The 25,932-nt window shown below is 42.0% G+C and overlaps 1 protein-coding gene across 10 annotated transcripts in view; it reads right to left on the reverse strand.

The window, feature by feature from the left end:
• Positions 1 to 2,336: 2,336 nt before the first annotated feature.
• LOC134224687 (voltage-dependent calcium channel type A subunit alpha-1-like) overlaps positions 2,337 to 25,932 on the reverse strand; it is a 168,800-nt gene continuing 145,204 nt past the window's right edge. The window contains exons 18-26 of one of the 10 annotated variants that reach the window (XM_062704195.1): positions 22,797 to 22,947; positions 22,603 to 22,730; positions 22,336 to 22,538; positions 21,961 to 22,279; positions 21,782 to 21,876; positions 6,907 to 7,092; positions 6,688 to 6,839; positions 6,117 to 6,379; positions 2,337 to 5,783 (exon numbers count right to left, since the gene is read on the reverse strand). In XM_062704195.1, coding sequence (XP_062560179.1) covers positions 5,639 to 5,783; positions 6,117 to 6,379; positions 6,688 to 6,839; positions 6,907 to 7,092; positions 21,782 to 21,876; positions 21,961 to 22,279; positions 22,336 to 22,538; positions 22,603 to 22,730; positions 22,797 to 22,947 — 1,642 coding nt within the window. In that variant the 3' untranslated portion in view covers positions 2,337 to 5,638. Of the gene's footprint in view, positions 5,794 to 6,116; positions 6,380 to 6,687; positions 6,840 to 6,906; positions 7,108 to 21,727; positions 21,877 to 21,931; positions 22,280 to 22,335; positions 22,539 to 22,602; positions 22,731 to 22,796; positions 22,948 to 25,932 lie in introns of all 10 variants that reach the window. The other 9 variants (XM_062704194.1, XM_062704192.1, XM_062704198.1 and 6 more) reach the window with 9 other exon arrangements.

Here is a 25,932-nt window from a genome sequence, read left to right on the forward strand (position 1 = left end):
GTCAATGTTCTGGGTTTGAATCCCGTTGTGGTCATACAATGTTTATAATTGTTCACAGAATACTATTGCGAAGAGTCAGCATTCCCAAGAACGCCACTCTTTCATCAGCACATTAAGGGGCCCCCACAAACTTTCGGCCCCGAGGCTCCCTTCCGGCAACGTCCGGCAAGTCTGCATCTTAACGAACGCACAAGAAGCTGTAGGGTTCAAAAATCTTCCTTTTCGGCCGAAAGGGTCATTTGGCCGAAATGGTAATTTAGCCGAATGGGTCATTTGGCAGGAAGGGTCATTAGGCCGAAAGGATCATTTGACCGAAAGGGTCATTTGGCCGATAGGGTCATTTGGCCGAAAGAGCATTTGACTGGAAGGGTCATTCGGCCGAAAGGGTCATTTGGCCGAAAGGGTCATTTGACCAAAAGGGTCATTTGGCCGGAAGGGTCATTCGGAAGAAAGGGTCATTCGGCCGAAAGGGTCGTTTGGCCGAACGGGTCATTTAGTCGAAAGGGTCATTTGGCAGAAAGGGTCGTTTAGCTGAAAGGGTCATTTGGCCGAAAAGGTCGTTTGGCTGAAAGGGTCATTTGGCCGAAAGGGTCGTTTGGCCGAAAGGGTCATTTAGCCGAAAAAGTCATTTGACCGGAAGGGTCATTAGACCGAAAGAGTCATTTGACCGAAAGGGTCATTTGGCCGAAAGGGTCATTTTGCCGAAAGGGTCATTCGGCCGAAAGGGTCATTTGGCCGAAAGGGTCGTTTGGCCAAAAGGGTCGTTTGGCTAAAAGGGTCATTTGACCGAAAGGGTTATTTTGCCGAAAGGGTCATTTGTTCGAAAGGGTCGTTTGGCTTCGACGGAAGATCACAATTAAGCACTTCAACGAATTGCACCCATGGTCCAAATGGAGAAGAGCCGTTTGGCCGAAAGTTGTTTGGTTGACTATACCATTTGGCCGAACAGACCATTAGGCCAAAAGTCATTTGGCCGAAAGGGTCATTCGGCGGAAAGGGTCGCTTGTCCAAAAGGGTCGTTTGACCGAAAGGATCATTAGGCCGAAAGGATTATTTGGCCGAAAGGGTCGTTTGACACAAAGGGTCATTAAGCCGAAAGGGTCATTCGGCTGAAAGAGCCATTCGGCCGAAAAGGTCATTCGACCGAAAAGGTCATTAGGCCAGAAAGATAGTTTGACCGAAAGGGTCAATTCGCCGAAAGAGTTATTTGGCCGAAAGGGTCGTTTGGTCAAAAGGGTCGTTTGGCCAAAAAGGCCATTTGGCCGAAATGGTCATTTGGCAGAATGGGTCATTTGGCCGAAAAGATCATTCGGCCGAAAGGGTCATTCGGTCGAAAGGGTCGTTTGGTCGAAAAGGTAATTTGGCCGAAAGGTTCATTGTGTCGAAAGGGTCATTAGGCTGAACGGGTCGCTTGGTCGAAAGGGTCATTTTGCCGAAAGGGTCATTCGGCCGAAAGGGTCATTTGGCCGAAAGGGTCGTTTAGCCAAAAGGGTCGTTTGGCCAGAAGGGTCATTTGACCGAAAAGTTCATATTGCCGAAAGGGTCATTTGGCCGAAATGGTCGTTTGGCTTCGACGGAAGATCACAATCAAGCACTTCAACGAATTGCACCCATGGTCCAAATGGAGAAGGGCCATTTGGCCGAATACCGTTTGGCCGAATGCCACTAGGCCGAAAGTTGTTTGGCTGAATATACCATTTGGCCGAACAGACCATTAGGTCGAAAGGGTCGTTTGGCCGAAAGGGTCGTTAGGCCGAAAGTGTCATTTGGCCGAAAGGGTCATTCAGCCCTGAGACGAGACCTGCAAAGAGGAAAAAATGTAACTTCAGCTGCTGCCAGTCAACTGCTGTCACGAACTGTCAGGTGCAACCAGCAGCTTTTTGAGTGAAAGTATTGGTATCCCAAATAAAATATTCCATATCATTTTTGTTTTACCAAGACTTTTTTACTTTAACGAGTATTCCAAACCTTCCGTTTAGCTTGTTAATAATCAGTAATAAAGCTGTGTTTTGTTCCCGGTATAAAAATCCTTATGAAAATGAATTAACTATTTCGTGAATTGGATACACTTTTATTGTGCTCAGAAGGGTCCACCTGGGGCTTAGGTGAAACAGTCAAGTAAACAGTTGAAACTCGATGGTCAACTGTGATGAAAAGAAGAACAAGTGTCAAAACAAGAGAAAAGAAGCAGCGTCTTTGCAGGTCTCGTCTCAGATTCAGCCGAAAGGGTCATTCGGCCGAAAAGGTCATTAGAGCGAAAGGGTCGTTTGACCGAAAGCGTCATTTGGCCGAAAGAGTCATTTGGCCAAAAGGGTCGTTTGGCCGAAAGCGTCATTCGGTTGAAAGGGTTATTTGGCCGAAAAAGTCATTCGGCCGAATAGGATATTTGGCCGAATAATTCATTTGAAAAGTGAGAAATTAGGAGTGAGAAGAGACGTCTCAATTCTCATTCATCACTTCTCACTGTGAAAAGTGAGTAGTGCGAAGTGGATAGTGAGACGTCTCACTACTCACTTCGCGCTTCTCACTTTTTACAGCGAGAAGTGATAAATGAGTAGTAAGAAGTGAGACGTTTCACTTCGAAATACTCATTGCTTACTTCTCATTGTGAATCACATATGGGCCTGTTATCAGAATGCTCAGGGATTCGAACAAAATGACGATCTCTTTCTTGAAGCTGCTGATAGCGGGATTGACGTGATTTTCCATCCATTCAGCTCTTCGGTTTGAAGTTCAATGTTTATCGCTGTAATAAATGCAACAGTTAAAATAAATTTTGAGGGGGGGGGCGCAACGTTCGTCCAGTAATCTGATATTTTTCAAACATGGAAGAATGTTTGAACAAGTTTATGTTTCTTCGAACATGAAAGGGTATTGGATCAGTATTACCGTTGGTTGTGGACATCCTTCCAGAGCCGTGGTCAAGACGTTGGTTTTATAGAAGCAGAAACTTTTTTTTTTTGTCTTTATTTAGGAGACTTGCAGCCCGAGGCTGGCTCGTCTCCGAGTAGCAGAAACTCTCTATCAGAGAGCTGTGCAACAAGGCTGACAGGGTTCTTATTTGCGGTGACTACAATCAATCTCGACTACAATGGTTAACCGTAGCAACATGTCAGAAACATCCCCAATGAATGATAGTTGTGAAGCTCACCTTGGCGGAACGGACGCAGTCAATCTTATTCAGCACTACACTGCAATGGATGAGCTACAACGTACACTTGGTCTGGTGTTCTACAACGTCGATAACATTATTGAAATTGATGAATCAATAGTTGTGCCACCCACTCTTGTCAATAGATTCCCAACATCCTTCTAAAACTTAGTCACTGCCAGCCTTCCATCATTCTCCAGTTAAATCACATGAAGCTGCAAATATTGGATTTGGAATTTAATTTCAAGACAAAACTCCTGTAATATTATCTAGAGGTTCTATAGTGGATACTATTAGAATTTATTAGTAACTCACAATTAGAACTTTATCATGAGCGAAATACTTAGCCGGGAAAACATTTCCAAATATTAAATAAGTGGCCACATAGACCTAAAAAATGTATTCTTGTCAGAAGGAACGAATATTTTTTTGGTTCCGAATTTTTGTTTTCGACCTGTTCTGCCCATGATTTCATAGTTCGTATCAACCATTCGAAATTTCAGGTAATTTAACTTATTACGCGTTTACTATGAAGTAATTCAACCGCTGCAACATCGATGCGCTGCTTGTTCCCAGCCTCATTTAAGTGCTTACGGGTTGACATGTTTTAAATTTGCGATTTTGGTCCCTGAATTATTCGAAATAGACTCGGAAGTGCAATGGTTGTTACGTCAACTATGAAATCATGGGCAGTGTTGTCATCGATTCTAATTGCCCAATGTAATCTCCAGAAAAAACTGAACTCATCATAACATTAGTTAGGAATACATTTCGATAAATGTAATTTTATGGTCGAACCGAACATCTAACTTAAAGAACATTAAACTTGCAACGAATAGCAACTTAACTTTTCTCTAGTGTTTCGTTTATTTCGAATATTGGCATAGGTCAACAATAACCGTAAAATTTGGAAAGTCGAACAATCGGTTCCGAGTATAACAATGTAAAGTGTTCTACGATAGATCTATGATAGGTGCGTAACAAAATCTAGACATGTGATGTTGCAATAGAGAACAACCTAAAAACAATCTATCATATATTTGATGAATCTTTTCAATTCCCTTTCACCACGGATCTGACACAACCTCTCGTTTACTTATATGCTTAGATTTGTCTGTTTTCTACTTAATTCTCCCTTCGTTCTTTGCCTTCAACATTTGATAAACTACTCGATGAGACAATTTTGAACCCTACTGTTTTCGATTGGCAAAAGCGATCAATGTACAGCGTCAACAAATGTCCGAGTGTGTCGAAAATTCATATTCAATCGTTACGCGTAGATTCGAAAAACAAAATTACCATCGTTAGTAAATGGTTCCTAAGCTTGATCGGAGACAATGATTCGAAGGTGTTGTATGAGGTGAAACGATTCGGAGAGTTGGAAATCCCATAAATAAGTGCGTACTGTGTTTTAGAAAGTGTTTCTAGGTTAGAATGATGTCACGTCATTATCCATCTACCGATCTTCCATGGTGCGAATTTGGCATTCATCGATCCTAGGCGTTTGGTTTCCGTCTTTCAGCACCAATCAAGTTTCTGGTTCCTCTTTCTCTGTTTAGATAAGAATAAGCGGCAACAATTCCGTAAAACTAGACCAGTTGTGGTTCATTTGTTGATTTGTTTTTAATTTGTTTGATTTTTTTTTATTAAAAATTACTTATGTTATGTGAAATTGAAAAATTTGTTATTCTATATTACTTTCGTTTATTCTGCTGTATGTTCCCCTAGCTTTTATATTGAAGTAAAATAATGCTAGCTGAAATTAAATCGATTTACCTCGATAAAACAAAATAACTTTGACACAAAATTTACAACATAATGAATTAGAATTATGTTTGTCTACTAATGAATATTGCTCTTCGCCGCTTAAGTGTAATAATCCTACTAATCACTGTGTGTTTCGATAGCGATATTCTCGTGGCCTTACTTGGATGGATCATTTTCAGAATTCTCCCCGTTTTACCTCGCTTAACAGTTGGTACCAAACTAATTTTCAATTGATATCACACAAATACTCTACCGAGACTACGCATGAGAAAATATTCTAATCATCGAAAACAATTCTAATACGCGGATGGAAATGGCGTTAGGTTTTGGTGTTCCAGATGGTTGCTTGGCTCTCACTACGGTGACTCGTGTGGCGAGCGGCCGAGTACGCCCCTCGACGGGGAGGGACGCGTGTTTCCGCTCGAGTCGATCAAAAAAACTGAAATTATTTTTACTGCTACGTCGCTTACCACTAATATCGCTAGATTTTGCAGCCTTTGGCCAAGGATTGCCCTCGCTGCTTACGTTGGAGGCCTTATCTTTATCATCGTCGTAGTCTTTGTCAGCTTGATTGCAGAAGTTCTTCGCGTTCAGATGATTGAGTTTGTCGAGTTTGTCATTGTCATCTTCAGTAGCAGCTTCGTTCCGGTCGATATCGTTTCTTGCTACGGCGTTGTTGGTGTTGTTGGCTCTGGAGATTTGTGCGTTTTCAAACCTGTGCTAGCACCAGTCGCCTTCGTCTGATTCGGAGTAGATTGAGTGCATTCCCACCTTAGGCTTGAATCCGTTGAGGGCCGACGAACCGAACGCACTACCGCCGGTGCGGCCCAGATTGTACAGGTGCTCGTATGATAGGGGTTCCACCCTGAAACGATCTTTCTCTTAGAACCAGGGCAGTGCAGTGTTGTATGAATTAAAATTTGTAATGGGCACTAAAACTAAAAGCAACAATTTTCATCATAGGTTTGGCATTTTGACTCTAATTTAGCAAAAATGCTTTGAAAAATTGAATTAAAAAAAGATAATCGAAAAAGGTTTGTCCGATCGGTTCTTCGGCAAAGTTTGATGTATTTATTGGGGCTGTGTGAAAAAATTATATTATAAAAATTCGAAATAAAATCGATCTTAGCATTTAAAGACAATCGCTCCCCTTTCCGCTTCGTCGCGGTATACCCCAACCAAACAGCGCACTCCCTACCTCTCGTAATCGGTATCCCGGGCGGAGTCCCGCGCCCGCTCCAGCTCACGCTCGATCTCGAACAGCTCCCGCTCGGTATCCCGGAACACGTACCGGGAGCCGTAGTCCCGTTCACGTTCTCGCAACCGTTCCCGCTCCCGATCCCGTTCGCTTTCCGTGTGATGGTAGATGCGGGGATCGCGTGAAATCTCCCCTCGCGAGTTGGGCAACGAATGAACACCGTATGGCAGCGAGTGAGTATTTAGCGATAGATGGAGACTTTGCTGTAAAATATGACAAACGTGTATCAAATTTATTGTAGTGTAAATAAGGTACTTAGGTTATCAAATTTGTAGCTATAGGCTCAAACCATAATAGGGCCTATAAAAGGCCATTCTATACGAACACTCGCAAGAGATAATATTTGAACTTTGCGAAAAACTCCTGTTATATTAAAATGGAGGCCAAAGGCCAAACATTTACAAAAAATGTTAAACATAAAAGGAAGCAAATAAAATTAATTTAATCATTAAAAAATGATAAACGAGTTTTCGGGACTCTGGTACTGCTTGAACAACTCGGTCATACTTACATGCGTAGGACTAGTGTTTAACCGCGGGAAATTAATATTAGTAGACTTTAACTGTAGTGTTGTTGGTTTTATTGGTCTTGGTGGCAGTCTTCTTCCGAAATCTCTGTGTGATTGTAATACTGGATAAGTGTGCTGGATGTACGGGCGAGAAACTGAAACAGGAAAAGGTTCTGCGTTAATTACAGCAGCAAAAAAAATCCGACCGCAAGTTTGTCCCACCTATTTCCTCTCGATACCGTTCGCGCTCGCGTTCCCTCAGCTCCTGCAGCCGGGCCGGACTGGGCGATCGTGACCTCTGGCACAGGCTGGTCGTCCCGTACGGGTGTATCCTCCGGTTGTACCGATGGTGGGCGCTGATCTGCGTGTCTAGCCGCGTTGGCGAGGGCGAACGTGCCGGACTGGTGGCTACGGACCAGGAACCTTTATGTTTTCAAAATTGCAAATCTTGGTACATTGTGTTCGTGTACTGTATTCGTGTATCTATATTCATTTTCTTGAGAAATTTTTTGTTTTGCTAGTAATGCGCTGCATTGACTGGTGGGGGGAATCCAAAGCACGCTGCTAATCGGCGCTAATCGTAGTAGCGACAAGGAAAAGGAGGACATGCAGCGTCCTAGTGGTTGTTAAAACTTGGGACAAAATGCTACATTTCTAAGCACATGGGCGCCGTATTCTAGTTTGTCTTGTATCAGTGTGAGGCTATTAACATGCTGTGTTGAGTTTAGTTTGAAATTCTAATTTTAAAATATCATAATAAGTGAACAGTTAGTTTTCACACACAATGGAACTGGGTCGTCTACAAACTATGAATCTTTGACAAACGGGGTTGCTTTTACTGTTCAGTACTGGATTGTGAGCATAACTTTACAATATAGTGTTTATATTTTGTTAGTGAACAGAATCAACTTGGCGGTCAGCATTAACTGACTGTGACATTCAATGACATAGGAATCCAGCATTGTTCAATTGCGAATAGATCTGCGATTCAATCAGTAGAATGGAGAGTGCCTTCTAACATTTATTTCGTATGCTTTTCGTACATAGCCACATTGACATTTAAACTATGGTGCAAATGTGGTGTAGTGAAGCTGTGATTGCTGAGGTAGCATGTGCTTTTTGAGTTGCACATACTTTTTTTTTTTTAATTTACGGTAAATTACACTCTGAAACAGTATCTAATAACGAAACGTAACAAACATTACTTTACGTGTTGATGAACCACAGTATACAAGTACATGAAGCATACAATATTGGAATTAATTAAAAGACATCAATTCGTACGGATGATTTCCCCAAAATATTACAAACAAACCTTTTTTGTGGTTGGTAGGCTTTAATATGGCATGACAAATGGAGGGTAATGCATACGTGAAGGAATAGCCCCATTTCGTGGTCTATAGCCTCTTACCCAGCAACTCCTATCCTAACCTCCTCGTGGCCTTGGCCGGGATAGAGCAACCTTAGGGATGATCGAGTAACCAACCCCGGCACTATAGGATTTCGGGCGGTCATTAATCGAAAATGTCATGTCTTCCGAATTATTTTAAAATATTTTCTCTCCATTGTCAATACTCTAATTAAGAGAAATTCTGAATTTGAAGTCTCTAGGTGCACTAGTTCCAAAGATATAAGGTGTCAAAGTCAGAAATGGGTAAAAAGTTAACAAATTTCCTGAAAAAATATTTTACTTTCAACTATTTATTGAAATATTTTCTTAATGTTTTCTTTAATGTTAATACATCATTACAAAGGTAATTGTATAAGCTTTAAAATGGTATGCAAAAACTAATGGTTACATTGTGAAAAAAATGAAAAAATGCGGAAACAATATTTTTTTCCAAAACGACTCTATTTTCAACTTTGATAGTGAAGAACTTTTTTCCTCAGAAATCCCCGGGTTCTTTTATGATGCACATCAAGGACGAAGCTTCGACTAAAATTTCCCGAAATAATTTCTTGCCAGTATTTGCAATTAACAGAGTTAAATCACTTTGATTTTTTTCATTTATTTTTTTTACTGTGTTTTGCCTCTCTCGTACTCCAAGGTTAATGCTCATTCCAAAAACGAATGTTTGATAGAAGGCCCGGAGATCCGTAGTGGTATATATCAACTAACTCAGCTCGAAGAATTGAGGTGATGTCTGTATGTGTGTGCATGCGCGTCTGTATGTATGTGCGCAAATCGCCATTTAGACGCTTATTTGTGTACGATTTTCTCGCAACAAGTTTCATTCGACGGGAAATCTAGTCCCATCGTTTCCTATTGAAAATGGGCCAGACTGAACTATGGGCTCAAAGGGTATGGTCAAAATACATGTATTGGTAATAACTTCGACTTTATTTATAACAATTTTTAACTTTTCAAAGGAGTGAATGAATAAAACCCCCAATACAATGCAGCACAACGGTAACGGTAACGGAATTTATATATTTCCTGTCAAATTTTACTGGTTCCGTCGCCATTCCGCTGAATTGCGTTTGGGGCTTGAGTGGTTTGAGTCATTTCCCTAAACCTATTTTTCTGAGCTATTCATTAGCTACTGATGGAGAACTAAATATGAGGTTTCATAGTATGTAAATATTTATAAATCTCATGGAATCAATAATTCCCGACATGTTTATTGCAAAAGTAAAGACGAACAATATCTTAGTTAGTACGGAGAGTATGAAATTCTTGCTAGTGTTCATGAATGTCTGGCTAAAGGTAGGGAAATATTTATTCACTCATCTACACTTTGAGGTTCACTGGCTGAACAACCAGCGGAAAGTCAATATAAAAAAGAAGAAATTTAGAACTCATAATGCAAGAAAATGATCAAGAGAGGCAAATGTTGACATTTTCTTCGTGCCTTACATGAATCAGATCTATTTTAAGCTCGATTTGGATAACGAGGAGACATTGGAAAAAAATTCACTTAGTTATTCTTATGCCATGCGTAATTTTGTAATATTTGAAGATTTTTAAAAGTTCTTTATCCTCTGATACTTTAGATGAATTCATGTCATCTTCCATCGTTGATGGAATTGAAGAAAATATCATTAAAGATTTAAACCTTCACACAGAAAAAGAATGATGCTATATATAACTTGTAGAAATCATGAAAACAAATCAAAAATAATTTAAATAGTGTTGTTATTCAAATTGAAAGAAATTTGCTTTTCGGAACAATGGAGCATTGTGGAATGAATGAATGTTCACATTTTTGAGAATATATTATTCTCATTTATTTTTGAATAACTTGTACAAATGTCATGGGATTGCGATTTCTAATTTGCTAATACCCTTTTCAAAAGTTATTTCCAATTCTGATTCTTTAAGAAAATTGTTTAATTATTTTTAGTGGAATGTTTTCACTGTCATAAGACGAGTTTAGTAAAATTCCATTTTATTCCACCAACTCGTATTAGTTCTACATATACGTATTTCGACCTGTTAGGACGTCTTCAGTGTCTCGTACTTTACTCGTTCTTGACTTCTGATTCTTTGATTAACATTTAATGCTTTAGGATCCTTCAGAACCTAGTACTTTGTCAAACAGATTGTTCTAAATACAAATTGTGAGGCATGAGAGTAAGAACAAAAAAATATCACTGAATGTCATGAAATTAATGTCTTTTAACATTAATTCGGTTCTCTCGCCGCCAACTTCAGATTTAGAGCAATGAAAAGTTATTAGATTTATTGGTAGGGGAGGCGTTTTGTTACTTTCTTCCCACAAAAATGATTACCTTCCGCAAAAAATATACAAAAATATATAGACGACAGTCCACAAATGAGGATGGAGAAGGGGAGGGTTCATGATGTCCATAAATTGCTGTACTTAGTTTTGTACAACCCCTTCCTTCTCCTCAAGAAAACATATAAAATTAAACTTCCTAAATTGGATTGCTTTGTCACGTTAATCGAATTTATGAAAAAAAATATTACGTAATTCATAGACGATCCCTAAAGGGGGGGGGGTGTTAGAAATTATATATTCATGCTATTTCGACCATACACAGCTAAAGCAAAGTGGAAAATCACTTGAAAAGTCCAATTTTATTTTTGACCGCTCGCTTGTATGGGGATCCCCCATAGTGCCCGGTGGGAGCTATGGTCGTATTTTTACAGGGAAGGGGGGACTTGCTCCTCAACGGAGATGCAAAGCTGATCGAGCGTATGTTCCCCATGTTAGGGGCGGTTGATCATCGTCCGAGTGCCAGCGAGGGACACTAAGCTAAACTGTGCACATCATGCTGCGACCGATTCATCGAGAAGGCAGCCCCTTCAGCCCCAGGTAGCGCAAACATGGGGTGGCATTGCGCACCTCGACTCAAAACGAGCAAACCATGCAAACTGTTATACGAAAAAGCTGTCGAAAGGAGATGCGCAATGAGGCCCCTGGTAATGTAGCCTACCGAAGATTCTACAGTTACCAATAAAGGCAAAAGTAGAGCAAAAGGATTGATTCAACGGCAACAGACCCGGCAACGAATAAATGACTACGATTGGAAAGTCGGATCTTGGAACGTAAGAACTTTGAATGAACCCGCACGTGTTGGGCTCCTGGCTCGTGAGCTGCAGAAGGTCGGCGTGAGTGTGGCAGCAATCCAAGAAATACCCAGAACTGGAAAACGTGAATTTCGGGTGGTGGATGCCATAGCGAACACTTCATTAAAGTACCACATCTACTATAGCGGCGGTGACAGAGCAGTACAAGACGTTGGCTTCATGGTGATCGGGAAGCAGATGAAGCGTGTTATCTGGTGGAAGCCGATAAGCGACCGCATTTGCGTGTGGATAATGAAGGGCAAATTTTTCAACTATAGCCTGATCAGCATCTATGCCCCAACGAACGATAAGAATGATGACATGAAGGATGAGTTCGATGAGAGCCTTGATAAGGCCTACGGAGAGTGCCTAACTCACGATGTAAAAATTGTCATTGGGGATGCGAATGCTCAGATCGGAAGAGAAAGTTTCTTTCGCCCTGCTATTGGTACGGAAAGCCTTCATTCCGTTACCAACGATAATGGTCTGCGACTTGTAATCTTTGCTGCTGCCAGAGGGATGGTAATCAGCAGTACCTAGTTCGCACGTAAGAATATCCGCAAACACACCTGGCAACATCCGAGTGGAGACACTTGCTCACAGATGGACCACGTGCGGATCGACGGACGACTTTTCTCGGATGTTATAGATGTAAGGTGCTCCAGTGGTCTGAGCATTGACTCGGATCCCTTCCTTGTAGTTACGAAAATTCGGACGCACTGTCAATGGCGCGCGGCATAATACTGCGCCAGTCCCCGCCATGTGCAATGACCGAGAGGGGAATTTGCTGACAGATAAGACTATGGTGGCAGCCAGGTGGAAGAAGCACTTCGAAGATTTGTTGAACAGTGAAAATGAAGGTGTATTAAGGAGCAAGGTGGACATAGTCGGCGACGGTCAAGCTGTGGAACCACCAATGCTGGACGAGGTAAAGAAGGCTCTAAACGAGCTTAAAAACAGTAAAGCTGCCTACGGAAGTAAAGTAATACAAAAGTAAATTTTATTTTTTGTTAAATATCTTGGCTGTGGATATGCACATCACATGTTTCAAAATGGACACATTGATATGAAATTTGCGAAAAAGAATCCACGTGTCTTGGAGGGACTCGAACCCTCAACCTCCTACGTCACGGGTCACGTTTGCGGAAAAGCCATCAGAATCCGATTACCAACCTCCACCGCGGTTAGCTCTTTTTTTGCAAATTGAATATCTTTCGAATGCTTGATTTGTCCAATCTCACATGTTTATTAAACGAGAAGATCGCACTCTATGCCCCCAACAACGGGCTGGGCGGATTTGTATAGAGTGCGAATCAATCACACTCTGCTGTGCCAAAAGCTTGCTAGGCTAAAGCATTTGATGAGTTTGATTGCTCTACGCCTGCGGTCGCGTGTACTCAGACGACTAATGACGGTGGAAGAGCGACACTTGATTACAATTAATTGCATATTATTCGGCAACTCGGCCGTACGAAAACCATTTTTTTGTTAAATATCTTGGCTGTAAAGCTGTTGGATAGTACAAGATCCCGCTCGAGCTTCTCAAACACCACATTATCCAGATAATATGGGAGGATGAAGAACTGCCTTCCAGCTGGTTGGATGGCCTCACATGCCCAATTTATAAGAAGAGCCACATACTAGAGTGTACCAATTACAGAGGGATCACCCTTCTGAACTCGGCGTACACAATCTGTCGCGTATCCTATTTTACAGACTGAGACCGCTTGAGGAGTCCTTCGTCCTGGGTGAGACCCATGTAGCCGAGTCACTATGAGAAAAACTCATACGCTTCTCTGACAACAAACTGTATAAATAATTGTTCAAAATTGGTGAAAGTCCACACGAGTGAAGTTTGTCGGATAAGACATCAAAGCAATCTGAATCAAAGCCCCCCTTAATGTCCAAAAACACTGAGCCCATTTGTTCTTTTTTAGCGAAAGTAAGCTGAATTTCTGAAGAAAGCAACGCAAGACAGTCGTTCGTTTCCTTGTCCCTACGGAAACCAAATTGTGTATCTGACAAAAAACTATTCGATTCAACCCATTTGTCTAGCCGGAAGAGAATCGTCTTCTCCAACAACTTCCGAAGGCAGGACAGAATCGCGATGGGGCGATACGAATTATAATCCGACGCGGGTATTCCGGGCTTCTGGATGACTATCACCCTCATGTGCCTCCAATCATTCGGAACAATGTTGCACTCCAGTAACTGGTTGAACAAGCTCAATAAGCGCCTCTTCGCGACGTCTGGGAGGTTTTTAAGCAAATTGAACCTGATTCTATCCATCCCTGGAGCGGAATTGTTACATGAAAAGAGAGCAAGCGAGAATTCAATCATCGAAAAGGGACATTCCATATCATCCCTGTCAGCAAAAGCATCACGTAAAATTGAAGACAAGCCAGCCTAGGGCTGAAAGTCTCCTTTATAAAGACACACAAAAAAAGCATCACATAACAAGCAACATTCATTGCGATAAATTTGTGAACACTCGACATCCCACCACGGACTGTGTGGTTTCCTACGAATCGAAGCTCTTAGCACTGGTCGGCGTTGTGCCTGAAAAGCGCTGTCAAGGATCAACTGGGATAGAAACTTGTACTCTTCTCGCGGGGAAGTACTTCTATCGGCATTACGCCATCAATGATGGCGGAAACTCTCGCCATCGAAGGATACAAATGACCGCATATGTGCTTCGTGAGGTCATATGAGAGGTCGATAGAAACAGATTGATTACGTCCATTGGAAATCGAGACTTCGATCAGCAAATGATCACTACCATGGGGATCTTGGACCACCTTCCAAGTACAGTCCAACGACAATGAGCTCGAACATATGGAAAGATCTAGACGGCTATCTCTTGCTGGAGGAGCCCCTCGTGTGACTTCTCCTGTATTCAAAATTGACATATTAAAGTCGTCTCAGAGGTCGTATATTATTGTTGAAGGGTTGTCGTTGTACAGTTCCCCCCAGCCTGTTCCGTGGGAGTTAAAATCTCCCAGGAGAAACCGTGGCTCGGGCATAATCGAGCAGATGTGCGACAGATCTCTACGAGATATCGCGGTGTTTGGAGGAAGATATATCGAGGCGATACTGAAGTTTTTTCCTGGAATAGTCACCTGACATGCGACAGCATCAGTGCAAGAAGGAGTGCTATTTTTTTTTTATCCCTCACCCCTCCATGACGATTTGCCTGATCGCGGCGGATTATGTTGAAATCAGGAAAACGGAGGTTCACATCTGGTGTAAGCCAAGTTTCACATAAAGCAAAAGCATCGCATTGTAATTTGTTAACTAAAAATTTAAAAATATCTAATTTTGGGAGAATACTTCGACAGTTCCACTGCAGAATCGAAATCATGTTAGCCTTATCGGTGAAGTTAGCCATCGAAGGATACAAATGACTCGAGGAGGGGCATTTTTGAAGCCAGCTGCTTCAGGAGAGGAGTCAGAATAGGAGAACAGGTTTGGTTCTTCACGGGGTCGAGAGCATCAAAGAAGTTGAAGATGAGCTCAACGATGTATTTCCACCTGCTTTGAATTTGACAATGTTGGATTGGGGCTCACTTTGAGGCTGTTTTCAAGGCTTCTTTGATGATCACTGGCTCTGTTCTATTCTCTTCCTCGTTGAGCAATTGAAAACGAAGGGAATCTCATTTCCAACCTCGGAGTCAGAGCTACCTTGATCGTCCAAAGGAAGAGACGAGTAGATGGTGTCAGAAATGACTGGAGAAGCGGCCTTCCTCAACATTTCGGTGTAACTTCGCCGAGAACGTTGCTGAAGAGACCGCTACTGGTGGATTCGCTGCTGTATGTACGTTGGGCAAGCTTCAAGAGCATGTGGAGGGCTTTCGTTACAATAGACACATTTCGGTGCCGTCTTGCACGTGCCCTCCACATGCTTCTCTCCGCATGATGCACAGTGAGGTTTATTGCAGCAGTACTGAGCGGTGTGGCCCAGCTGCTTGCAATTAACACAATTCATCACCTTCGGTACATACAACCAAACAGGTAGACGAAATTTGCCAATCACTACGTAGTCAGGCAGTGCGGACATGGAAAAGGTGACGCAGAAGAAGTCAGCCGGGAAATAAATCCGCTTCTCTCCCTCCTGCGACACCAAATACATTTGTTTGCAATCCAGTATCGCAACAGGAGGCGAAAAAACCTTCCTGAAACGACCGAGACCTTGTTTCAAATCGTCGCATGCCATACTTCCTTTCGTCACCACCCCCGCGATCTCACACACTGCTGACGGTGAATAGACTCATATTCGAGAGTGAAAAGCTCGCAGGTGGCAATCTCGTTGGCCTGTTTGCGATCACTGACCGTGACGCGAAGTTTACTGAACCCAACCATGTCAATGGTCGCGACAGACGAGAATGGCTTTTCCAGAGGGAGCTCAAGTAAATACTTGCGTTTACACTGCTGTGTCGCCGGCTAACGGTTCTGGAAACACACAGTGGCTGGATAGACACTCGCCGGTGGTGCGGTCGAAGCGAACCACGCTGTTGTTGGTGTTCTCGCAGCAGTTCTCGGTGTGTGTTCTCGTTGGTGTTCTCGGTGTTGGTGGAGACGCACTATGGATGATGACTGTTGGCGGGGGGCGATGATGCCTGTGTCTCCGATGGACGCCGAAGAAACTGCAAAATTTTGCGTAGTCTTGCAAAAACGACGAAATGGCTACTTAACTGCTTCAGCTAAGCACCACTTCCACTCAAGCACTATGCTTCAAAACACTTTCGGAAAAAAAATCGATACCTGTACTTCAGGAAAAAGCCATATGAGAAGCAGACCGGACGCGGACTAACAACCGTCTCGCACGGATGCTCGACGTGGAATGTGAGGGAGTTTATTTTAGTTTAGTTTAGTTTAGTTTATAACTCTTTCCATTCCGATTGTAACGCAAGTATCAGATGAAACTTGGGACGTAAGTGATTGTACGTGGAATTCTCTCTAAACTGTTGAACCTAGTCACCTAGTTTGAAATCCGAACCGTTTCCCCACTTTGTCGTCTTATCCGCTTCGTTAAGCTTTGTTTGGATCCATCTCCAGTCTTGTGGATCACTAAGGGTGAGGATTTCACCCACTTGGACTGTTGCAAATTTCTGGAGCCGACGATGATCTGAGAATATCCAGGCCAACACTGGTGTCGAATTGGCCCACATATAGGTGCGTGATACTTGAAATTCGTGGTTTTTCAAAACAGTCTTACGATATTGAGCTCCAAGTACTGCGGCCTTGAGTTCTAGTCGCAAGATTTATAATGTATTCAGTGGAGACGACGCAGCTGTATGCTGATTTGCTTGCATCAACGAATACATGAGCTTCTATTGATCTCTATTGAAGGATGAAGCAAAGTAACAAAGAGGTATGCGAAGACATTCTAGTTGACCGAAGCATTGCCGCCAGTCCAAACTATTATGGACTAATTTTCTCGTCCCATTCAGTACCCGAGGCCCAAATACTCTGGATAATGATTTTTCCGTGAATCTGAAAAAGGACATGAAAAGGACACAGGAAATTGCCGTAACCTTTTTTTTCGTAGTCATAGATCTAATCACGTACACAATCTGCTATCGATGTTTCTTTTATAAGCTTGCACTCCAAGCCGACTAAACGACGCACAGCCATTGGATAACTGTTTGGAAAGTTGGGTTTATTTAAAAAAAATCTGTCTCAAATCTCTCACCGACCCAATGCGTTGTTTTATCTAGTAGTATTCTCGCTCGTTTGTCATCCTCAGTTACCGCTCAGCTTCTGAGACGTATTTTCAAAAGTTCTCCGAAAGTCAAGCGATTAAACCCAGTGGTTTATTTTTCATTCGTCCGTGCCGCGCTTCAGTGATCCGCGATGAGGCGTGAAAATATGTTTCGTTTAGATTGCTCCCGCTTCCCAGTGAAGCCGTCATTTTAGAAGGTGCATGGCTTCTGCTACACAGTTTTAGGGCTAAAGAAGGAAGATGTCGGAGATTCCACCGTGGTGAATAATATGCGTTCGTCATGGTTAAAGACCTGACGCTCGCACAAAAAATCGTGAACGAGCACGACGAGGAACAAGAAGTGGATATAGCGGGAAACAAGCTTAAGTTGCGAATTACTATGGAAGATGGAAGTGTTGAAGTGAAGGTGCACGATTTGCCGGAAAACGTTTCCGAAAAAAAGATCGCCGAATTCCTTAGTGCGTTCGGTGAAGTGTTCTCGATGCTTGACTTGGCGTGTGGTGATGGCTTTGAGTTTGGTGGGATTCCGCTCGGCATATGGTCGGCTCGTATGCTGATTCAACGAAATATCGATTCGTGGGTCACGATCGATGGCTAGCAGGCGTACATCGTCTACAAGGGGCAAGATCTCCTCATGCAAACACTGCAAAGAGCAAGCCCATTTCTTGTGTGCAGAACAAGAAACTGCTGGTCCAGAATAGCTACGCCAACGTGACCAAACAAGCTGGGCCACGACCACAACCGAAAAAGAGGAGCGGCGCGATCGTCAAACCGGTCGGACAGCGTACTGTCGCTCCACCACCAGCATCGCTAGAGGCCTTTCCCGAGTTGCCGAAGCCGGCGAGTCAGAGCGAACCGTCTTACTCAACAATTATATAGACCAGCCAACCACCGAGCAACGCACTAACGATGTCCCCAGGCCCGTTTCTGCACATACAAAGCGCGCGCAACTTATCGTCGTCGTCATTGCAAACACAAACATACAGCACCGACGTAGCCTTGGTCAACGTTTTTTTAAAAGGCTGCGACTCGATCGCAAAGTCGAACCGCCGACAACGAAACGGATGAGTCCTCAACATCCACAAAAAAGCCGAGGACGTCTACCTGGAATAAAAACAACGAAAGCGACGCCAGTGACGACGAGCAGGGCGTGGATTCTTTACCGTAAATGGCTCTAACGTCGTACAACCTCGGATCCATCAACATCGGAGCAACTCCACACGAACTCCACGAAGCTCAACGCACTCCGAACCTTTATCAGCAGCCAAAGCCTCGATATCGTGTGTCTGCAAGAAGTCGAGAACGAACGGCTTTGTCGTTTTCGCTTATGTAGACCACACGAGGAGAGGCACAGCTGTTGCGCTGAAGGAGCACATCCAGGTCACTCACATGGAGAAGAGTCTGGATAGCCGGTTGATCTCGCTACGAGCGCACGACACGACGATCTGCAACATTTACATTTACGTTCCCTCCGGTACCGCGCAGCGAACAGAGTAGAGAAGACTCAATAGTACACTGGCGTACTACCTCCGTCACCACAGTGCAAACATCATCCTCGCTGGCGCGGCGATTTCAACTGCGTACTGCGTGCATGCGACTCATCCAGTCCGAATACAAGCCCGTCCCTAAAAGCAGCCGTCCGTATGCAAGAGGCTGTGTCCACGTGATGCCGGGTTCACGTACATCAATCGAAACGCACGGTCTCGACTCGACCGTATTTACTCAACAGATCGCTTGTCGACATATGTTCCCATGTGTATCGAAAAATCGCAAAAGTTTATTGTTTTTCGTATTTTCTTACCTACCTTGATACTTGATAGATAATGGGATGCCTCCTATTGTTGAGCCAGTTGCATAAGTTATCGTGTACACAGCTTACCATGAATCCAACGGCATCTTCCAAGTTATATAAACTCTCTCTATTTAAGCTGCTTTTGATGCTCTTTTAGCACATGTATGAAATTGGTATCCAGCCCATCATAGTCTGCCGTATGTTATAAAAATACCCATAATTAGTGTTTCAAAATTATTCACTTTTTTCCGAATAAGTGTTCGGAATCGTAGATTTGCAGCCATAAGCAGCTGGATTTAGTTTTAATGCATTCTGGGAAGTCCAGTGGTGGTAGTCCCTAGGCGAAACTTTGAGAAACTTTGATTGTATGAAACATTTGGTATGAAATTATTTTTATTTTTTCATAGGGCCATTTTAGGATGTTTTACTACCTATTTTTCCGCACGCTACCCGCAATCTAAATAGTGCTTGGTTCTGATGCCTATATCTCGGCAACCATGTGACTTAGAGGGCTGATATTCTGGTCCGAAGCATTAGTTTTTAGTAGGTGAACTTAAATTACAAATCAGAAAAAGTCGATTTTTGATTTCCGGTCACCTGATTCTCCAGTGTGTGGGGAATATTTGTTGTGGCATATGCTGACGATATTAGCGTCGTCGTCATAATGGAGGCACGGATAGAAACGACCCGTGAAATATTCAATTGTTTCGCTGCTGCAGACGGCGCAAAATTAAATTTGCGCAAAACAATTGCAATAAATGTCGGATACTGCGACGGACAGACAATCGATACCCAGTGGCTGCAAATGGCAAACGTAGTCAAAATTCTGGGTATCCCATTCGCAAATTCGATACGATTGATAATGACGTTGAATTGGAACGCGCTGGTGGGAAAATTTTCTCAACAAAATGTGGTTGGTTCTTCGTACGTTGACGCTGCACCAGAAAATAATAATGCTGAACACCTTCGGCACTTCCCAGTTGTGGTACCTCTCGTCGGTGCTACCTCCAATAGGAATACACAAAACAAAAAAATCCTCTTACTCCAGACTTCATGTTGATTCGAGATTCCATCATTATCTATTGTTCGTTCATTAAACTATCCCAATCTGCTGCTGCGGAATGAAAGTTGACCGCGGCTCGGACACTGCACTAAATACCATAAACAGCCCACCCCAGCCGACACTTGGTTGCTATTGGGTCGTTTGATGAGCCCCTACGAAGTTTCAATGAGACACCAAGCCGCAAGTTGTCCAAACCTATCATATACTGAGGGAGAACCGTGTCGTAGTTTACCATAGGAAGTCCTCCAAGATGTGGAAATCGTTGGGCCAACTCTCTGTAGTGAAGTTGCTGGCTCGGCAGAACTGAACATTACACAGTTCTGGCCTGACGAGATTCGTATCGTGCTGAATCTTCTTTTCCTGATATTTCTGATCATCATGAATGCGGGTGCGGGAGACGCCTTTTCCTTTATATCGTTCGCAAAGCATCGTTAACCAAATTGAACTCTTCCAACAAAGTCAGAATACAAAATTTTCATGCGGGGAAATTCATTCCATCAAACATCGTCACACGGTGGCAGACTTCATCGCCCATTTTAATTCAAAATATGACCAAAAGACTAAAAATTCGACCAGTGAAAGCAAAGTTCATTTGCTATAACACCAGCACCACATCAGAACATCCGTCCTGAGCCTACGTTTGAATACGGATGAGTTATAGCAAATTTGTTTTCGGGCCTATGAATTGATTTAGAACGCAGACCTAATTAACTGCCGTAGCCCTACCCCAGTTATGGTGAGGATTGGAAAGTAAAGGGAGGATGTAGGTACCGAACCGAAAATGACTCCACTAATGTGTTATCACTTATACAACTTTGCTAGAAGGTTCATCACTTTATTCGCTTAGAGTCTCTATCGACTTTGTACATGTATGGAGGCGCACGGTTAATGACATTTTGCGGGGGCGTAATAAACGAAATGGTTAAACATTTTCTTGATCGGTATCTTTATGATCTGCTCACTAATCTTTTTTCGGTTGATTTAATTTAGTTGAATGAAGTTGAATTTATAGAATTGTGTGATTCCAGTTTGAACTCAATTTGATCAGGACTGCATTAAACCGCTGTTATTATTTGTTGAGATTTAAGACAATTTGGAGACTTCTGGAAATCCTTTTAGATTATTTTGGAATTCCTGAGTATTCTGTGAAATTATTTTGATTTTCTGGGGATTTTAAACTTTCAATGGAAAGCCCTAGCGTAGAATGTCCAACACGACGGTTCGAGATTTGCGGGTCTTTGGATGTGAAATAAGAAGTCATACAATGCGACAATACGAAAGCAGATTAAATTCATAATATTTTCCAGAAAAGTCAAGAAGTTGTGCACAATTCTTTCTCCAAATTAACTCTTCCCCATGTATTGTTTGTACACATGCAATCGAGTGGCAAGAGTATTCATTATTGTCTGGCAATTGTCTGGCACATTTTTTATGGAAAAGTAGTCATCAAGAAAAATTCAAATGTTGCTTTCGCAAGTTGACGATTGACGAACGATGACGTTGCAAGTTGCAAGTTGACGATTCACAAATAATTCCCAAGTGCAGCTCGATAATGTATTCGAGCGCCTTAAATAAGTATGGAAATAGGAAAATTGCAATGATAGTTAAACACAAGTAGTTATGCTCACTCCTCCAGAAACAGACAAGACAAAACTTCACTACCATACCTTAAAAACGAAGTAATATCAACTGCTATCAACATGCGATAACTACAGCTTTGTTGAAATGAGTGAAGTTGGGACACATGATTCGAATGTTAATTTAATTCCTGATACTGCTTGGCACACCATCATCGATCCCGTCCTGTCCCATTACGACCGATCAGCTGCACCGGCTGACCGACTTACCGACCCTCGCCAATCAGGAAAACAAATATAGGTACCGTGGGGGGAATGGAGTATGTGAATTGTGCAAAATGCGGAACAAAAATACCTCTATCGTATCTATAGCGCCCATAGTGGTGCCTACCAATTAGGTGATCCCTACGTGCAATTTCCACCACGTTGGACACCGTCTCCGAGAAGCCAATGTCGTGGTGCAGGTGCCTTGGACTAGGTGAACGCTCCAGGGCTGAACCCCGCCTGCAATAGACAGAAACACAAACCAATTACGGACGGAGTAATCCCCATTGCATACCTAGCAAAAACCATGGGTCGTAACCGTACTGTATGCTAGGTGATCGCCGATGGGCACCCCGTGGGTCGTGACCCGGATGGAGATGTCCATCGTCGATGTAGGCCTCCTGAATTTCATGGCTTTTCCGGTCCTGCAGATCGGGTGCATCGCACTCGAGCTGAATGCATTTGTTGTTCCGCCACGTCTCCAGCAGCAGTATCCCGGCGTAGATCTTCCCGACTGTCATCTTGCCAGTGTTGAGCATATCCTTCGGAGGTACCAACAGGTCGATCATCTTCTTCGCTTGAATAGGCCAAATTTGCTTGATCGTCTGTCGCAGCTCGCTGTCGGCTTGATCCATTTCTTCCGCTGAAATTAGGTTTATGATAAAGACACTATTTCGTTGTGTAAAGCGTTCATCTTACCAGGTCTCATTTTGATGTTCAAATTTTCCCGAATTAATGCAAAAAGGGTCGTGGTGAAACTCACTCTCCCTTCTTCGTCTAGTGGCATGTTCATTCGGGTAAGCTTTTTATATGCAAGTCTATTTGGACATTTGTTCCCAAAACCAAGCGGTGGAGCCATGTTTTTCAACATGTCGAACATTTCCGAGAAGTGAAGTTTCCCCCTGAAATAATTGATTCCAAAAAGTCATGTCAACTGAGATGATACAAGGGCAAGTTTAAACTTACGATGCGGAGGGGTCATATTCGGCCCATATCCTCACAAATTCATCCAAATGATGAGCACCCAGAATACTGGAGTCTCTCGTCAGGTAGTCAAAGTTATCCATGATGACAGCGACGAACAGATTCAACATCTAAAAGCATTAGGGAAACGGATAGTGAAATGGAACAAAGATTCATCAGATATGCAGAAGACTTACCAAGAATGAACAGAAAAATATGAAAGACACAAAGTACCCGTAGGCAAGCGTCGACCCGCAAAGTTCGTTCGGTTTGTTGGCTCGGGGATCACATGGACGCCCTTTGAGACAAGCCAACATGATGTTCGGCCAAGATTCTCCCGTAGCGCACCTGGAAAAGAAAGTATTCTTCGTAAGCGCGATTTACATGATTTGCGATTTTTTTAGAGCTTTTAGTAGTTTTTAAATTGTTTGAATCACACAGTTTCCATTAAATTTTTTATTCTTTATTTCCGTGAATTTTTAAATGAGTTTAGTTCTTCCATTGTCATGATATCACCAGTGCTAAGGGAGCAACTGGCAGGAGAGGGGACTGAAAGCAGCGACCCACAGGTCCACCCTTCCGTAAACCAACAAAAAATACAGTACAAGACAATTAACAAAACAAATTAGAGCTACACGCTTTAAAAACATTGTTGCCAACTATGGCTGTACGGATATCCAAGAATCCAATTATTGAAACGCGCTGTTCTCCGGAGTTGAATCGCTGCATCCAGACAGGAAACCCAAACTTAGCGCAAAACATTGATCCATAAAACAGATCAAAAAGGGAAACTTTTCAGAGCGAAGGATTTTCGCAAAAACAAACTATTCGGAGTGGAGGATTTTCGCAATAAATTAGATCATTAGTGAGCGATGACGATGTTCACATCGTAGTCAAACAAACCAAATTGACCACAGAACGCCTTGTTCACTCTGAGAGCAACAGTTTTCGTGTTCCTGGTATGGATTGTTGGTCTTTGAGACTGTTGTTGCAGGGTGCCGTGGATCCTTGGAGCTTTCGTAGCTGCAAGGTCCTGGAAGCAGCCCATTGCTTCCGCCAATCATGGCTGACGATATTTTTTATCAGCTGGGGGTACCGTTGCACAGTGGCTAAAATCGTGTTTTTAGTGCGTTCATTCCATTGATACCTTTATTATGTTATTTAGTGTAATGGTGTCTTCGAAACATTTGATCAGTAAGTCGACGCGCTTCTGTGGAGGTATTCAGCCTTCCCACTTTACAACATGGAAGGTATACGTTTTCGCGAGAGTTGTAGCAAAAGTTCTCGTAGTTTCATTAGTTTATAAAGATTTATTGCTCTTTATGCCAACAAGTTTTGAACATGTGCGATGTGCAAGCATACAAGCATATGGAGACGCATGGTGCATTGGTTCATCAACTCTAACTTGCAAATTAGGAAATGGTTTTTGACGAAACATTCCTTACATTCGCTTACAACTCTACAGTTCAGGTATTAATTTAAAGTTCATTTTTGTACTTTGTTATGCGTATGAGATTGACTGCCACAATTTGCCCGTTGTCAAGTAGTAATTAAATCAAATATGACTAAAAAATCCAATAAAACTGTTATAACTTTTATCTAAAACTTTCTAGAACATGCAAAAAATGTAGAAAAGAAAATTAAAAAGATGTGATGAAAAACCCATTTTAAAGGGGAGAGTATGGTGACAAGCTAAATAAAAGTTCATTTAATCATCGTACAACGTTCTGTGAAATTGTTCTGTAGCAGACCAACTGCCCTTTCTGCAATTCTGAGCTCAATCGAGCAATCAGAATCAATTTCCAGATGGAATGAGTGACGGAGGTGTATTTTCCTATACATTTTGACTGAAATCCCCATACAAACTTCAAATCAATTGCGCTAGCTTATGCAACAAGCGATTGAGCTGAATTTTTGAGAGACTGATTTTCTCACCAAAAGACAAATTCTTGTTGTTGGAGTTGTTTGGAGTTTCCATGGAAAATACTTCGGAATTAACATAAGATTTTTTTCAGAATTTTCACGGAGAATTGTTACAAATTTCTGCAGGAAAGTGTTCAGAATATCCATGAAAAACCTTCTGGATTTCTGTTGAATATTGTTTTAATTTTACACAGAAAACTCTTTGAAATATCCACGGAAGGAATTATTACGAAAAATTCTGCAGGATTTCCTCAGAGATTCTGCTGAAGATTGTTCAAAGCGTGGATATCAAAAAAAAAACTTTGGGTTTCCACAAAGAATAGTTCGGAATTCCCATACGAAATAATTCGGAATTCCCACGCGATTTTTTAAATTTTTATTATGAAGTTCCACTAAAATTTTTCAGAATTTCTACAAAAAAAATCAAATTTTCTCGCTGAACTTTGCGGTATTTGAATGGAGTTCTTTTTAATTTTAAAAGTATTTCTTTGAACGGGAATTTCTGTGTGTTGTGCTTAATAAACTCTTCGGCAATTTTATGGGAAATTATTAAAAAGTGTGAGGATCATTTGACTAAAAAATATTCGGCAGAAAGCTGTTGAGTTGAAATAGATGACTTTTAAATGTCCTCGATTATTAGATCGAAACTTTTTTTTCACCGAGGTCGGCAAAATAAATTGCCTAGAATCCAATAGCTGAGATTTCGGTAAAAATCTCGGCAAATGTTCAAAATGACGAATGGTCGTAAAATATGAGATACAGCTATCAAAAATGACCATACTGTTCGGTAGTACATTACCGAATTGATCGGTTAAGTGCTTTGCCGAGATCCAATAAATTACTATTTTTATTTATTTTCAGATTACTCAAAATAAAAATACAGAGAAAAAGAAAAATTTGGAAGGCTACGCGGAAATAACGCGCAGAGGGCAATCTCCGTATAGAACAAATCATACATAGTGTGCGTTGAATTGAATTCAATAATTAGAACAAATTAAATGTCATTAAATCCCAAGTGCCCTACCATTATATAAACAGATTAAAGAGAGAAAAAATTGATCCCTTGTCCCATTGTATTATAAAAACCATTATAGTAAAGTTAATTTTACCCCAAAAGTGTTCCTGATTATGTTGGTGGACTGCATAAAAATCTAATATAAATTGGTTCAGTGCTTCAGTGTTATGGTTTCATGTTCTAAAACTCTTATATGGTCCGTGTTCTGCCTAGTGCGTTTTGGCAGACTTTGGCGACTTATAATATTTTATTCGTAAAACGGAAACGGAAATGATTTGATATCAATTCATTTGTTCGTTTGTTGTTGGATATCCTTAGTTATGAGGTTGAGGGATATCCGATACGATTTGTGATCACTTAAATCTGATAAACGAAATCTTTGACAGAAAAATGGG

The sequence above is a fragment of the Armigeres subalbatus genome, chromosome 3 (genome assembly GCF_024139115.2).
Source record: "Armigeres subalbatus isolate Guangzhou_Male chromosome 3, GZ_Asu_2, whole genome shotgun sequence".
NCBI classification, from domain to species: Eukaryota; Metazoa; Arthropoda; class Insecta; order Diptera; family Culicidae; genus Armigeres; species Armigeres subalbatus.